At 44.7% G+C, this 14,385-nt stretch overlaps 1 protein-coding gene across 1 annotated transcript; it reads right to left on the minus strand.

Moving 5' to 3' along the window:
- Positions 1-2,505: 2,505 nt before the first annotated feature.
- On the minus strand, positions 2,506-7,579 carry PPP1R14D (protein phosphatase 1 regulatory inhibitor subunit 14D; the record flags this gene model as incomplete). Its single annotated transcript, XM_079537746.1, has 4 exons — positions 2,506-2,586; positions 3,979-4,011; positions 4,227-4,322; positions 7,397-7,579. The coding sequence occupies 4 exons, from the start codon at positions 7,577-7,579 to the stop codon at positions 2,506-2,508; spliced, it is 393 nt and encodes a 130-aa protein (XP_079393872.1).
- Positions 7,580-14,385: the final 6,806 nt, after the last annotated feature.

A 14,385-nucleotide genomic window follows, 5' to 3' on the forward strand; every position in this document is an offset into this window, starting at 1 on the left:
TTTGTTGTGTGCCATAAGGATATAAGATGATTTTCTTTTCCTCTCAATATGTTTTGTACGTGAAATATCAAAAGTAGTTTCCTCCCCAGCAAGAATTCAAACTAATACTAACAAATGAATCTGAAATCAGATTGGTTCACAGAGAGGCCTCAGATAAACTGCATTAATTTGCTATTGCTGCAGTTCATGCAGATGTGCTTTGCCTGCTGTAACAAGTGATCCAAATATAGCCTCCTGAACATGTTTAAAGGGAATGTAGCTCATAATAAATGGAAAATGATTTGAAGGTTATTTTATGCACCTTCATGAAATTTTAATTAGAAAAACGCATGAAATTTCACATTCTGAGTTATCTTGGTATAATCAAGAGGCAAATGTCACCTTAAAGAAATGTTCTTACCATGCTATCTGCAAATCAAATATCAAAATCTTATGCTAGTAGTGTGATGGTACTGAGAAACAGCAGTTGACTGGAAACTGTTTGTAAACAAAATGTACTTCATTCTGTCCTTAAATGCTCAGCTGAGAGCAGCCATAAGTAAATAAAATCAAGTTTGACTTCTTCCTTTCAAGAACAAATCCAAAAGTTGTTCTGCCTTACGTTGTTTTCTTTCGCACCAGAGATGAGAAGTCAACTCACAGTGGCCACATCATCTTGCTTTGTACTGTTGTATCTTTGTGCTCGCCTGATGTGCACTCTTCTACTATAGTAATGTTTTGATATAATGGAAAAACTGCATATCACAGGGGCTACAGCTTGCTCACTTTTCTGCTGTTGGAAGAGAACACACAAAGACAACTTCTCTCAAGCAGAGTTCCAAAAGCTTTTTTTTCCCCTCAGTTCTCCACCTTTAAAGTACAGCAAAAAATTTTTCTTTTCATCACTCCAAATTGAGTGGGTACAGAATTAACTCCCTGTGTGGAGAAAAATCTGTCTCTTGTGTTGGAGAAATGGCTCTATAGGTCTTCGTGCTGTCACAGCTCAGAAGAATAAAAGCTGCTTTATGGAATATGTAACTAATCTGGACATCTGTGAACTTACACTGCAGCAAATGACAGCTATGGTGAGGACACAGCTCAGGAGCCTGTCCACCAGGGTCTTCCACCTGAACTCCTGTTTGAATCTAGTCTGTGATGTTAATGGTGCTCAGAGCTCTTTGGCACTAAGCTGCTCTCCGTTCTTGAGAGCTGTGATTCATCAGTGTCAGCAGGTGTGAATCTACAAGCACTGCCAGACTTACAGCAGGTGCAAACCTGCACTGTATATTTTTGTTATTTTTCTTACAAATTGGAGACTTCGGGAGGGCAAGCATGTCCTGTTGGCCTCATATCAAGCCAAACGTGAAGGCATTCACCCCTGAGTACATGGTGGTACATAGAAGTCCTTTCAGATGCAACTCGCCAACTCATCTCTGGTGTTTGGATGGCAGCATAGGGACATAATGTGAGAGACTGCTCTGTGTAAGTAGTCATCCTCCATTTGATGTCTTAGTTTCCTGCAACACGTGTCAAGTTACTCACTTGCTGAGAGCCTGGATGTAGTTTCCTCTGTATTTTTCCAGCCACACATTAGTTATAGCCTGAAGAGTTTGTGCAGCAAGGCTGTGTCCTACTTTATTTCTAATTTGTGAGACCTATCTGTCTGTGAAGGACTTGCTGCTTAGGAGCAGGTATGTCTTCAGTTCAGTTTTCTGTAGCGTATAAAAAGAGAGCGATTTTGAGGCAGCACATGGCTGATTTTCCGTTTTAATATACAAAATAAGTATTTTACAATGTCTTTTTAAATGGTGAGAAAAATCATTCCCAGGCCTTGCTCCTGTAGAAGATGCTTCTAGATCATCAAGTTCTAAATTCTGCAAAGAGGAAAAACATCTCTCTTCCACTAGCCTTAGCAGCCATTTTGTCAGCTTCCCCTTAAGTATTGACCATATGCACTTGGATGTTTTCCTTTGGTCCTACTGTATATTTTCTGTTGAACCTTCATGGCTAACAGAGGCTTAATAAGATCTATAAAGTATGAGCAATGCTGTAGAGACAGGTACGGCAGTAACAGGCAAAAGATCGCAGTTGGGTCCCAGCCAGACTTGAAACAGGGTGCAGCTTCACAGAAACCAACTTTCCATGGTGATGAAGGAGTGATAACCAGTTCCTTGTTTTCCTTGCAGTGGATGGAAAGAAGGAAGTTTTTATGTGCTTCTGAGAACTGTATTCGTTGCTCCCAAGCCAGCTTGGAAATTCCTAGAAGAAATGAAAGGAAGGACATCTTGTCCCATTCTCCAGGTTAAAATGCCCTTTGAGAATCAGGAAAACACACAGCTTAGCCTCCTGCTGTGCACGTAGATCTGGAAGGAGTGGAAACTTGAAGCCACTGGTACAAATTTCACGAACTCAGTGAAGTTCCTTAATAACAGTAAATCCTAAATGTATTCTGAAGTGATCTTGCTGATCTGTTTTTTTTTTTATGGGAAAGATGCATTTTTCCTTGTGACCAAAGCTAGATGTCCCTTATGGGTGAGGTAACCTCTTCTGAGGATTGGTGATTCTCCGGAGACCTTTCAATCGACTGAGCAATTCCGTAATGAAGTCCTACAGTAAGAATTGTAGGAAGAAGGATGTTAATTCCGTTTCTCACTGGCCCAAAGAATACTGTGCCTTTTACATTATTCACATGTTTCTCTTCAGGAGCAGAAACCAGGATTTTGACATATGTTAAGCAAATGTATATTCTAGCTTAGGAAATTAGACCTTCTGATGGCTGAACGGGGTTTAAAAGCCCTTCTTCTTTCCTTCCCTGGCTCCCTCTGGAACAGCCATGTTTGCTTTTTTTTTTGCAGCAGCTAGCCTGCCTTCTTCCCAATGCCTGCTTGTTCCACCTTGAGATGACCTCAAGATGCTGTTGTCTCAGGTTCCCCTGCTTCCTGTTGCCACCATAACCTCCTGCCCACTTCTGCTGCCCTCCCAATGTAGGGCAAAGCATGCTGTCCCTCTCGTTGCTTCCTTGCTGAACCTGTAAAGCTTCACGTTGGGGACTGCAAATCTCAGTGGATCAATGCCAGTTCTACACGGAAGTGGCTGGCAGAGAAGGGGGTGGAGCAGGACGCACATAAGATTAATGATAACCTGGAGTAGGGGTTGAGGACTGGCAGGCCAGGTAGTTGAGCAGTTAATGGACATAAACCCCACTGCTGACACAGCCAAGCACTACGGACCAAACTGGGTCATCTGGTTATTCCAAACAGAAATCTAAGCAACTATTTTGACTGCTTGATGTTCAGGTTATGCCTTCCACTCCAGTAATTAAAAGACTGTAAACAATATTAAATTATTTTATTTAACGTTATACTAAAAATAAACACTCTCGGTTCACAGAAACCAGGAGTTTCTCACACTGCAAATTCTTTTTTATTGTCTGGCTCTTGATTTGTTTATTTGTAGTTATTAGTGCTATAATGGATCATTGGTTGGACTAGATGATCTTAGAGTCTCTTCCAACCTTAATGATTCTGTGACTCTCTGTAATTAGTGCAAACTTTGCCTTCTCCGGGGCAAGTAACAGCACTGTAAAGACCGCACTGTAAAGGCATCTGTCTCACTTGCTGTTTGTCATTGTACAACTAAATTGAAAGGCTGGATAAGGCATTTAGATTGATGAAAAGCATCCGAGCATAATGTTCACATGCAGTGCATGTGACTGAATCAGGGACGGGGGACTCTGCTGCACACTGCAGAGTGTGGGGAAGTCAATTGCTGTCTGATGTGTGTGCCACGCAGCAGAACACTGGGCTCTGTTTGTTTGAATACCATGACAGTGATGCTTCCTTAACTCCCTAACTCAAAATCGAGACATGTAAAGTTCAGGGGGGGAAAAAAATGTGTGTAAAACTGACCTAAGAAGTCACTGCCCAACAATAGTCTGTATAAACAAACATGCACTCAGAGCACAGCATAATATATGTGTGTCAGTGGTGCTTGACTCACCTCTGTTGGACTGGAGCACTCATGGAGGATTTCCTGAAAGCCAGAGAGACATCATTTTAATATTTCATAAGTTGACCCTTCCCTCCAGCTGTAAAAAGGATATATAATCTTACTATTCTTGACTGGCTTCAAGACACAGGGAAGCAGCATACATTATAGTATGTACATTTTCTGCAACCCAAACATATTGCTGTACTGTATTACACCAGCAGTTCCTACATTGAAGTTACCAAGTTCCTCTGTCTGACCTGTAGTTTCAATTTCTGTTCTTCATTGGGGACTTCCAGGAGATCTTCAAGGTCAATTACTGGTCCAGGAACTTCTGCATCTGTTTTCTCTCTTAGCTAAAAAGAAGAAAATAAAAACCAGCATAGTTCATAACCCTCAAACTTTTAAGAACTCCAGAGACCATCTTTGAAGAAGTGAGCATCTGAAAAGGATCTAATTACAAGAGAACCATGCTGCAAAGCTGACGTCAAGACACAAATCATCTCAAAGTAAGGAGGTTCTTACCAAGAGGTGTCTTACCTCTGTGGTGTCTGCTACAGCCACACATCTTGATTCATCATCTGCTCCCACCTCAACACTTGATCCCTGCTCAGGGATCACAGTCTGTGATGGGAACACCTTTTCAAGAATATCCAATGTCAATTGCTAACTACAATGCAGTGTAATCCGGCTTGGGACAACCTGATTCTGAAAAGAGTGTGTGCAAATTGTTCATCAAACAGAAGTCCGTCAGGTTTAATCTTAAAGAGGTACTAAAATACAGGGAGATTTTAAGCTTTATGGCTGCATACATTCACATAGTTGGTATTTATACTATGGATTTTTGCAGAAATGAAGAAGCAAACAGCTATGCTTTTGAAAGGTGTAACTTACTATTTGTCAGCTTTCTCTAATAGGAATTGGAGGATAGAATATAGTTTTAATGTAAGAGAGACCCACAGGTTTTGGAGGTAGGAGTTACAGTCTCAGTACAAGTGAATGTTATTTGGGAACACTTGTAAACTTGGCCATAGGCACATTTTAGCTCCACATTCCCCTACAAGACTGTAATGCAGGCTGCATTTTGCAATGTAGTTGCAAAATGAACCTTTAACAACTTGACACTAGTGATATTTTATCACAGTACTCAGTAGAGTAAGCGCAGCACCTAATAGACAGGCATGTAAAACATTAAACAATAAACACAGTACTTATGGGGAAAAAAAAGAAACTGTTTCCCATCAGTCTTTGACACCATGCCAGAGAGGAAGCAGAAAAACAGTAGGAGCTCAGCTTTGTTACACACCTGACTTGATAACTAAGAATAAAACAGTTACACATACTGTACTGTGACCTATACAGCATTTCTTCATAAAAATAATAGTTTTCACATGACTATTTAGATAACAGGTGTTGATCTGGTCTAAGCTGAGACCGTGGTTCTGCTTCCAAGTGCAGGGAAAGGTCTTGAAAACCCAAATTGTCTCCCAGATCTTAGTTTTGTTGTGAAAAGCTTCACGGCAGTAAACAGCATAGCAATCAGATTATTTGTATCAGGAGATGATGTTGGATTTAATCTTGCTGGCAGTTGACTCTGCAGTGCCATTTACTCCAGCTGTCATGTGGGTTTCTGGAAGACATGGAGAAACACTGCACTGCCAAGGGCAGGAGGAGCAAAGGGGGAAATGATGGGGAGCTGATGTAATGGAAGTCAATGGATCCAAAGAAGCCCAAGCTACCACGGCTAACTAAACCATCTTGCTGCAGTGCATGGAGCAGGGCAGGAGTACCTGCTGGACTTCTGGGTGCTTACAAGTCATTTATTGTTTATTTGAAAAGGTAATATGTAAACTTCTATTGTATGCTATTAACAATCTCTGATTTGGATCAGCATTGCATTATGTAGTTCCTGTCAGGAATGTCTTAATTTGACCTGGAACACCAGGGAGTTGCTAAAACCGTTGTGCTGGAGCGGTGCTAGCAAAGGCAATCTATTTGCAATCAATTCCCATGTGGGCATGGCTGCATTTCCCACTTGTGCTTACTGGAAAAAAAAAAATATCTCCTCTGTGGAGCTACTCTGGTAACAACAAACAACTCCCAGTTAGTCAACTCACAGAAAAACACGTAATAAAGTAGCCTGAGTTGTTCTTCTGACATCTCTACAGATGTATATCTGTAGACTTAGACAAGTGAAAGTAATACACAGAGTCACATCTTGCATTATGTTACTGGTGATACCAAGAAATGCCTCACATCTATCTCAAAAAAGCCCTCTCTGAACTAATATTTTAAAACTACAGTCATTACCCAAAGGTCCTGTTGCTCAAAGCAGCAGCCACTCTCTTTGCTCATCTCTTCAGAACTACCATGCCCCTTTTGTTTGGTCCTTCAACTTGTGAGCATCAGTAGGACTCTAAATTTTCTCTTTTTGTTGGTTTCATAAATGCAGACAAAATAAATGTATACAAATTTTAAGATGGAAATGAGATTGTCTCCTATCTTCTCCCTCAGACATTACTTATCAGGAACATTTGTTTCTACTCAGAGCACAGTGGTATTTTGTGGTGGCTAGAACCACATCCCCTTGGGGAACTTGGATAGATGAAACCTGCAGGTTCCCTCATAGCAGCCTTGAGGTGCTTGCATTTAACTTTACAATGGTGATAAATGGAGAGATTCCAGTGAAACCAAATAAAATAAAAGCAGAGTTAGCATCATATTGAGTGACAGGGTGAAACAGAGGAAATGGCTCTAGTCCTTTCAAAGCTACATAAACCTCCATGGTGAAAGCAGACATTTATGACACAAGAAGGCCGGAGGGAGCATGTTGCTAGACAGGTGCAGCCCGAGATGGCTACATACCTAAATTTCCAAGGAATGCAAGGTCTAACCTGCCTCCAAAGGGGCTCAGCATATACACTGGTCTGTCAAAATGTATATCCATCTCAGGCCAGCTCCCACTCTGAGAAGTGCTTCCAGAAACATCACTTATCCTACACCATTGAGGCACTGGACCTCGTTGCTCCCAAGTCTCCTGGTTATGCTCCCAACTCTTAGGTGCATAAGAATGATGTAGGACCGACAGCTGCTGGTGGTAATGAAAATGCAGGCCAGGAAGGCTGCTCTGGGGAGTTGTGTAATTTGAGCACGTGTTTTGTTTTTCTTCCCCTGCTGCCAGTAGCATGTCTAGCATCTGCAGCTGCAGATACTGTTTTATCCTCAGTGCCTCAGGATAAAGTCACAAAGGCCAAAGGGTTGAAGGATGCACTGAGTACCTCAAACCCAGCTAGTTCAGGTACTGCCAGCAGCAAAACTGATAGCAAGGATCTATTTCCAGTAAGCTAAGCAAGCACACCTCTATCCCTGCATACAGCCTCTCATCTCATTCCCTCAATGAGTGAGGAGCTGGTTTGCCCCAGCTACTCACCGGGTACTGATACAGCTCCTGCAGCTGGGCATTGATCCACTCCTCCAGGTCTAGCCAACGCTGCAGGTCTTTGCGATTGTACTTTATGGTTAGCTTGCCCAGTTTTCTGTGTGATGATTCTTCCCCAGGTTTCTCTGGAGTCTGGAAAGTCACCCGGGGCAATGCACTGGAGTTGTTGGCCATCCTCACCACTTCCTCCTCCTTGTTCCTGGCTGCTCTCCTCCGTCTTGTAAGCAGTGTCTCCCCGCAGCTCCTGGCTCACAGCACAAGCCACTTGTGGATGTCGAAGGCAGGCAGCATTGGCAATGCCAGGGAGCAGTGGCAGGTGCGGTAGGCAGGGTTACAAGAGCAGGCTCTTGGGTTTCACAGGATGCTGCTGATGAGCAGGAAGAGAAGGGAGATGGCTTGGTGTAATAACATCTGCTGTTAAAAAGTGAAGCAGGGAACCGATGAACAAAGGTTGTTAATATTTAACGTACGTCAGCTCCAAGAAGCAGCAGGAGGTGGGGAAGAGAAGGTTTTGAATTACTTTTCCTACAGATGCAACTGACGTGTGTGTGCAAATTCAATGGGCTGATCCGCTCTTTTACAAGGATGGGAGTGCTAGGTCAGTGGTGTTACCAGCCAAACTCAGAATCAGCACTCCCCATTTCACCTCTTCTGCAGTCTGTACATTTCTTCTAGCTTTCTGTAAAACTTCTGTCTAGAAAACCTGACAATCTGAATTTGAGGTCGTCTGAGCAAGGCATTTCAGCAATAAAACAAATTATCTGTGTTCTTATTAAAAAAAAGCTATATGTAGTGTGACAAAGTACTGCAGGTTAACGGATAAAGCATTATTTCCTTCTTGTAAAAAGGTAATTATAGATGGTAAATAGGTCCATCTGCTGAAGCACTGTAAACTGCTAGAGTGTTTATTACCATTGTTTGGTTTATAATCTCTTTCTTAATAGAAGAGGGGTTAAAGTTCTGCAACATTATTGCCCTGTCTTATGTTAGGGGACATGGGCAGTGCAGTACAGAGGGGCAGAAATCAGACTGGACTTGTTTATGCACTGCCAGTTTCCCCTAGATGCTGTGTCACACCCCTTTATCCACCCGTCCCCAGAGCCCTCCTGTGACCTGCTGCAGGCGCTGCCCGGTCAAACGGCTGAACCTGAACTGAGACCTTCTGCTGTAAAGCACATCAGCAGTTCCAGTCCCATGGGCTGTGTGGGAAAAGAAGATATGCCAGTGCTGGCATCCTCTGGAAGTCATACCAGGTCCCCTTGTCACAACCAGGTAATTGTGCCCAGAGGGACAGTGGCAACTGGCCAACAGCAAGTCCTACATGGGCCAATAAGAAAATGGAGCACTCCAGCCCTTCTTTTTCCCTAAGTTTGAACAAAAGCCAAAGATTTTCTTACAGAAAATTTTGCAAAATTCTGATTCTGAAGCATGCTTCAGCAGCATTACAGGGAAGGATAAAGTACACCTAAAAATAGTATCCTTGTTCCCTGCTTTGCAGACAACCTAAAGCTTGTATTCAGGAGAGAGCTGTCAGGTAATTAATTTACTAAGCTTTCCTCATTTTTCCTCACTACTTGACTGTATTCCCTCTCAAGTTTCACTCTGGAAGCTGTCTTATTTAACCAAAATCACCCAGAAAAAATCCATAACAAGAGAGGCTGGGATCATACTCCCTGAGGAGAGATTTTTAACATTCCAAAACCCCTCAAACATCTTCTGACATGTTTACAACTACTGACTTTTCAGAGGTTAATAGGCTGGCTGACCACATAGTAAATCTGAACCAAAGGATGCCAGGCATCAGTTGTCTACATACAGAAATGCTCTATCCTGGTGTTCAAAGACTGTCATTTTCCCCTTATTCCTACTGCCCCAAATGCTGACAGATTTTTCTGAGGAAATGGCACTAAGATCAAGGAAAGTGTAAACCCAAAATCTACTGCAGTTGAAGGTTCCAGTTGTCCCCCTTCCCCCAATTCTGTGCAACAACCCTATTACTCTCCCACAACTCTAAATGGACTGAGCCAAATTTATGAAGCATGAGATGGATGTGGAGAAGAGGGGAACACCCGGCCCTAATGCCTGCTCTGCCATCAGCTGGGGCCACTGTTACTTGTAACCTTGCTCAAGTGCAAACTAAGGCTGAGATAAGGCATGTGAGAAGGCCACAGGCAATCTCACCCTGTTGCTTGCACTTTATCAACAAAGCAATAAGCATGGTGCCCTGGTGCCGCCTGGGTCAGCTACAGGGGAATGCCAGAGGCCTTTCAGGATAGCTGCAAGCCAAAGCAAGCAGCCTTGCAGGATGTTTGTTATGCCACTATGGATTATACGTGCTTACTCATGAACTCTTTGTTACGAGAAGCTGGAAATACAGAAATAAATGCTTACTGATTAAGTAGGGCTGCTCCAGCAATAAGGTAATTGAATCAATCATTAAATAAGAGGAAGAAGCTCAAAGACGATGTGTGAAAACACCCTGTGAAGGCGTGGTGCCAGTTCCAGCGCACAGCACCAGGTGTCCCATACAAAGCAGGCCAGAGCAGGTCCTCCATGGGTGCACAGCCACTTCCTGCACGCCTGCCCTAAGAGGGAATTTTTGCCTCCAAAAGGAGCAGAATGGGATTCAATTCTACAGAAGAAGGCTTCTGTAAAGGCCCAGGGCCTGGGTCAGGGAGAGCTGAGTGCTTGTACTGCTGTGCCAAACAGCCGTGACACCAGGGCACGAGAGCTCCGGTTACATTGCTCTCGCAGCTGATGACCTCCATCCACAGCTGAGACTGAAGATGGTGCTTCTCCTTCTCTGCAAGCTGATGGCTGTTATGCACCATCAATAATTCAGCAGGGCCCCGGCTCCTCTTTCTGGAGGAGCAGACTGGCCTCTTTCCCTCGAGTCCCAGCCCAGAGAGGACATTTTTCCTTCCGATCATCCAGGAGCCACTCTTCACCTCCTTTGAAAATAATCACTTTCCCTGTGGTTACAAACATGGTAGTTAACACAAATTAAGCCAGGAAAGGCAGCAGAGGTGACTGTACCATCATGAGGTTGACACCACAAGGTAAGGACATGCTGCACCCTCTTGCAGGCATGGGCAGGCATAGGAATGACCCCCACCCCTCAATGCTTAGGTGAAGCTGGCAGTTTGATTACAAATGGATCATATTGGGATCTCTGAAAAATCTATCCGTGTTGTTTTGTTGCTCTACTTCTCATATTGCTCTGCTGTTCCCCTACAGAAGGAGACCCACAGCGCTGAAAGTGTGATTGGTGTTTTCATGCAAGCTCTTGAATAGTAGAGTTGGAGGCAAGAGAAGCAGTGGCTGAAAGATGAAGGGAATTCTTGCTTCCCAACCTGCTTACAGCATTTCAGGCTGTCCGTATAGTTCTCGCACCAAGAAGTGTGTCGTGACGCAAGCTCCTCGAAGGGGGGCTAGGGACCTGCGGGAAATCTCCATCCCTGGACCTGAGGGATAGCGATCTCCAGAGGCACTGGCAGATGGCCTGTCTGCGGCTATCCAGGGGCTGTGGCTGCTGAAAGAGGGGAAGGAGGAGGAGGAGTCCTAGAGAACCGCACAGCCCAACAAGAACAGCTGAGGATGCCTCTGGGGACTTAAATGGAAGATGTTAAACTTCTACTTCCTGCCCACGGGAGGCAATTTGCTTCACAAAAGGAGCCATTTCCATACCTATCTCCCTGTAAAAGCCTAGCACAGACATGGCAAGAATGCAGATGCTTTCTGGCGTAGCTAGTTTCAGTACGATTTCGCCTTCTTTTCCGAGCGCTCCTGCCCTTAACACCTTACCGTGACTAGCAACAGTAAAAGAAGAGCCAGAGTGCCGCACAGGACGCAGACAGGAACTTCCCCAAAAAAACAGCACACTCTCTTTGTGGTGCCCTCCCCACAGCTGCCCTTGAAGCGGTGGGAAAGGCTCTCCTGGAGACTCAGCAGCCTGTCATCCTTTCCCTGGTTGCATTCCGCAGGACGGGTTGTTAGTCACGGTCTGTGAGATCCCTCCCTGTCTCCTTCTCTTGACACATCTTTGTGCCGTCACTTGTATCCGGGTCTCGCCCGCAAACCACACCAGGAGGTTTAACCTGAGGCAAATATGACAAAACAAGCAAGCAAGCAAACCTGTCTCCCCAGCACTAGGTACACACGGAGCGGTTCCCAGATAAAGCCAAGCAGAGTGGAGCCATCTGCAGCAGCCTGCGTGCTGTCGGGAAGCCGCCGCAAGCCGCGGTGCCACTTGGCTGGGCGAAGTCCAGCAAGTCCTCCTTGTTTGTGTGCCTACCTGGATCTATGCCTCACAGCAGCCAGGTGCCCAGAGGTGCTGGGGTCCCCTCAGTGGTGACATCAAGGCTGGTGACGCAGGCTCCTGTGTGATTTGCTGCAAGCTGTGCATGTCGAAGAGCTGCAATGATCCTGGTCAAATATTAAGCCACTGTGTAGTTTAACCCCCCAGCTGAATAGTTATTATTGCAGGGCTAAGAGCAGGCACTTCTCGCCCCATGAAAGACAAACAGTAACCATGACTCACTGTTTCACGACCCCTTTTAAAACACTCCCAAGCCATAAAATCACACAGCCTGCTTTCTCTTCACGCTAATATGAGTAACACACGGCTCAGCTGGAGTCACGGGGAATAATTCATTTGGCAGAAGATGAGGCCTGAGATAGGAGCTTTGGGCTGGGAGCAGGTCCTGAGTTGGAAGGAGTGATGCTGCAATGGAGAGAGGTTTCCAGCAAAAGTCCTTGGTCCTGGGGCTGACCTCACTTAAAACAGTCATTACTGAAGCTCTCCAGAAATTGAAAGAAAAAAGAAAAAAGAAAAAAGAAAAAAGAAAAAAGAAAAAAGAAAAAAGAAAAAAGAAAAAAGAAAAAAGAAAAAAGAAAAAAGAAAAAAGAAAAAAGAAAAGAAAAAACCAACCAAAAAAACCCCACAACATTCAGTACATTCAGTAATGCTGCTGGCACTGAAGTGGAATGCATCACTCCTACAGTGAAGGACCAAGCCTGTGATGTTTAAAAGTCTAATGAACAAGCCATATTCATCTGCAAAACAGAAGTGGTTCACGTTTTAATAATATAAAGAATATTAAAAGTAAAGTCACATTTTTAGGAAATTGTCACAAGAATTTTAGCTGGAGGCTGCTCAGCTGAAAATAACAGAGAGAACAATCCATAAAAGCCATAAAAGCCATAAGGTGTCTCTTCCTGTGTTTCCTAATCTAGGTGCTCCTGCTCCAGCAGGGGGATTGGACTAGATGATCTTTTGAGATCCTTCCCAATCCCTGGCATTCTGTGATTCTGTGATTCAGTCAGCAATACCCATATGGTCCTAAGATGTATTTAGCAATGGGTTTCCAGCAGAGAGAGAAATCCCTGGTGATCCATTCTTTAGCCTATGGTATGTTTTATTAAGCAACAGACTCAATAACTATACAATAACAACAAGGCCCTGCATCTGGAAAATGCACAGGAAAAAAAAAAAGCGACTAAGATAACCGAGGTGAAATGCCATAAAAGAAGTGATTAAAAGCTTGTGGCAGGTTTGCACTAGCATAATGAAGGCTGAGTTAGGATATGATTTTACTGAGGAAAATAGGAAATAAGCTTTTGAAATTAAAGGACAGCAATGCAAAATAATAATAATAATAATAATAATGTAAAGTAACATTGAAAACCTTTAGGGTGAGCACCGAAAAGCCTGCAATGGGAGACTGGTACAGCCTTCTGATGGGAGCAAAGGAGATTAAACCCCACTCCCCTTCAGGCTACATCAGTTTAGGCTGAATCACTTTATGAAGGGGCTTACTCATTCCGTACACACTGAAAAAAAGGAGGGGGAGCTGAGTGCCTCAGGCGGTGAAGAACAAAAGGAGACAATCCTGGCATTGTTTGTTTCCCCAGCACCACAGGGGCTGCAGGCAGAAGCAGGCAGCAGGAATTGAAGACTCTGGATGTGAGCAAGTTCCCCAGAACTCAAAGCCAGATCCTGCTCAAGGCACAGCCATGGCTCACCATCTCTGTTCCAATGTTTGCCATCAATACCATCTTGCATTTGCTGCTGCCATTGAAGTGATGCAATATTTCATTAAAAATAATGTCCTGGCAAATTGCAAGCACTCCCTGCACTCCTAAGCTCTGTGACACAGAGATAAGAAGAGTTTACCCAGGGGCTTTGGGACTGTTTGCAGAGGAAGGGGGTGGCACCAATGTAGCTGAGGAACAAGGGAATTTGATCTCCACTCTACAGAAGCAGGAAGGTAGGGAATGCAACCCAGTTAGAGCAAGCAGCCTTTGCGTTCCTGTCTGTGACTGAACTATACAAGAGGAGTACTATGCCCCCAAAGATTGAAACAAATGATTTTGAGCAGGAAACCTCTGGCAGTGGGTGCAGGCTGTGAGACGGAGCTGGGGATTGACTCATTTGGGTCAGCGAAACTTGGGCTCTGTGCCACCCTTCAGTGATGCTGGGCTGTGAGAGCTACCACCAGAGGACATGGGCTTTCAGCACAGCAGGTCTGGGCTTTTGGCTGGCTGAAGCATGGCAAGGTGCTGGGTGCCCTTGCACCTGAGCGAGTGTGCGGTTTTCAAACACACAGGGTTGCACTGGGTGCTCCCTGTGAGCCTTCACTCCCTTGCCAGCTGAGCTGGAGATGGTATCAGCCCGCTCTCCTCCCCTTCCTCTTACGCAATGCAGCGTGGAGGGGAGTGACTTGATTTTTTTTCCCCTCTCTCTGGGAGTTGGTTTTCACTTCCTGCCCCTTCTGTGCTTTTGTCTGCACTGGACGCTGCTGAGGGCACACCTGAGAGGTGAAGGTGTAGGGGACCAGGGGGACACCCCACTCCTGGCATCGGTCCATCTAAGGCCGCACAGGTGGGGGCCGGTAACGTCAGTTTGGGGGTGAGCTTGCAGGGTGGGGGGACACGTTGGCCACCTGGGGCAAATGGGGCCTTGGGCATGCTCCAGATCC

The sequence above is a fragment of the Tetrao urogallus genome (genome assembly GCF_951394365.1).
Source record: "Tetrao urogallus genome assembly, chromosome: 6".
Taxonomy (NCBI): domain Eukaryota; kingdom Metazoa; phylum Chordata; class Aves; order Galliformes; family Phasianidae; genus Tetrao; species Tetrao urogallus.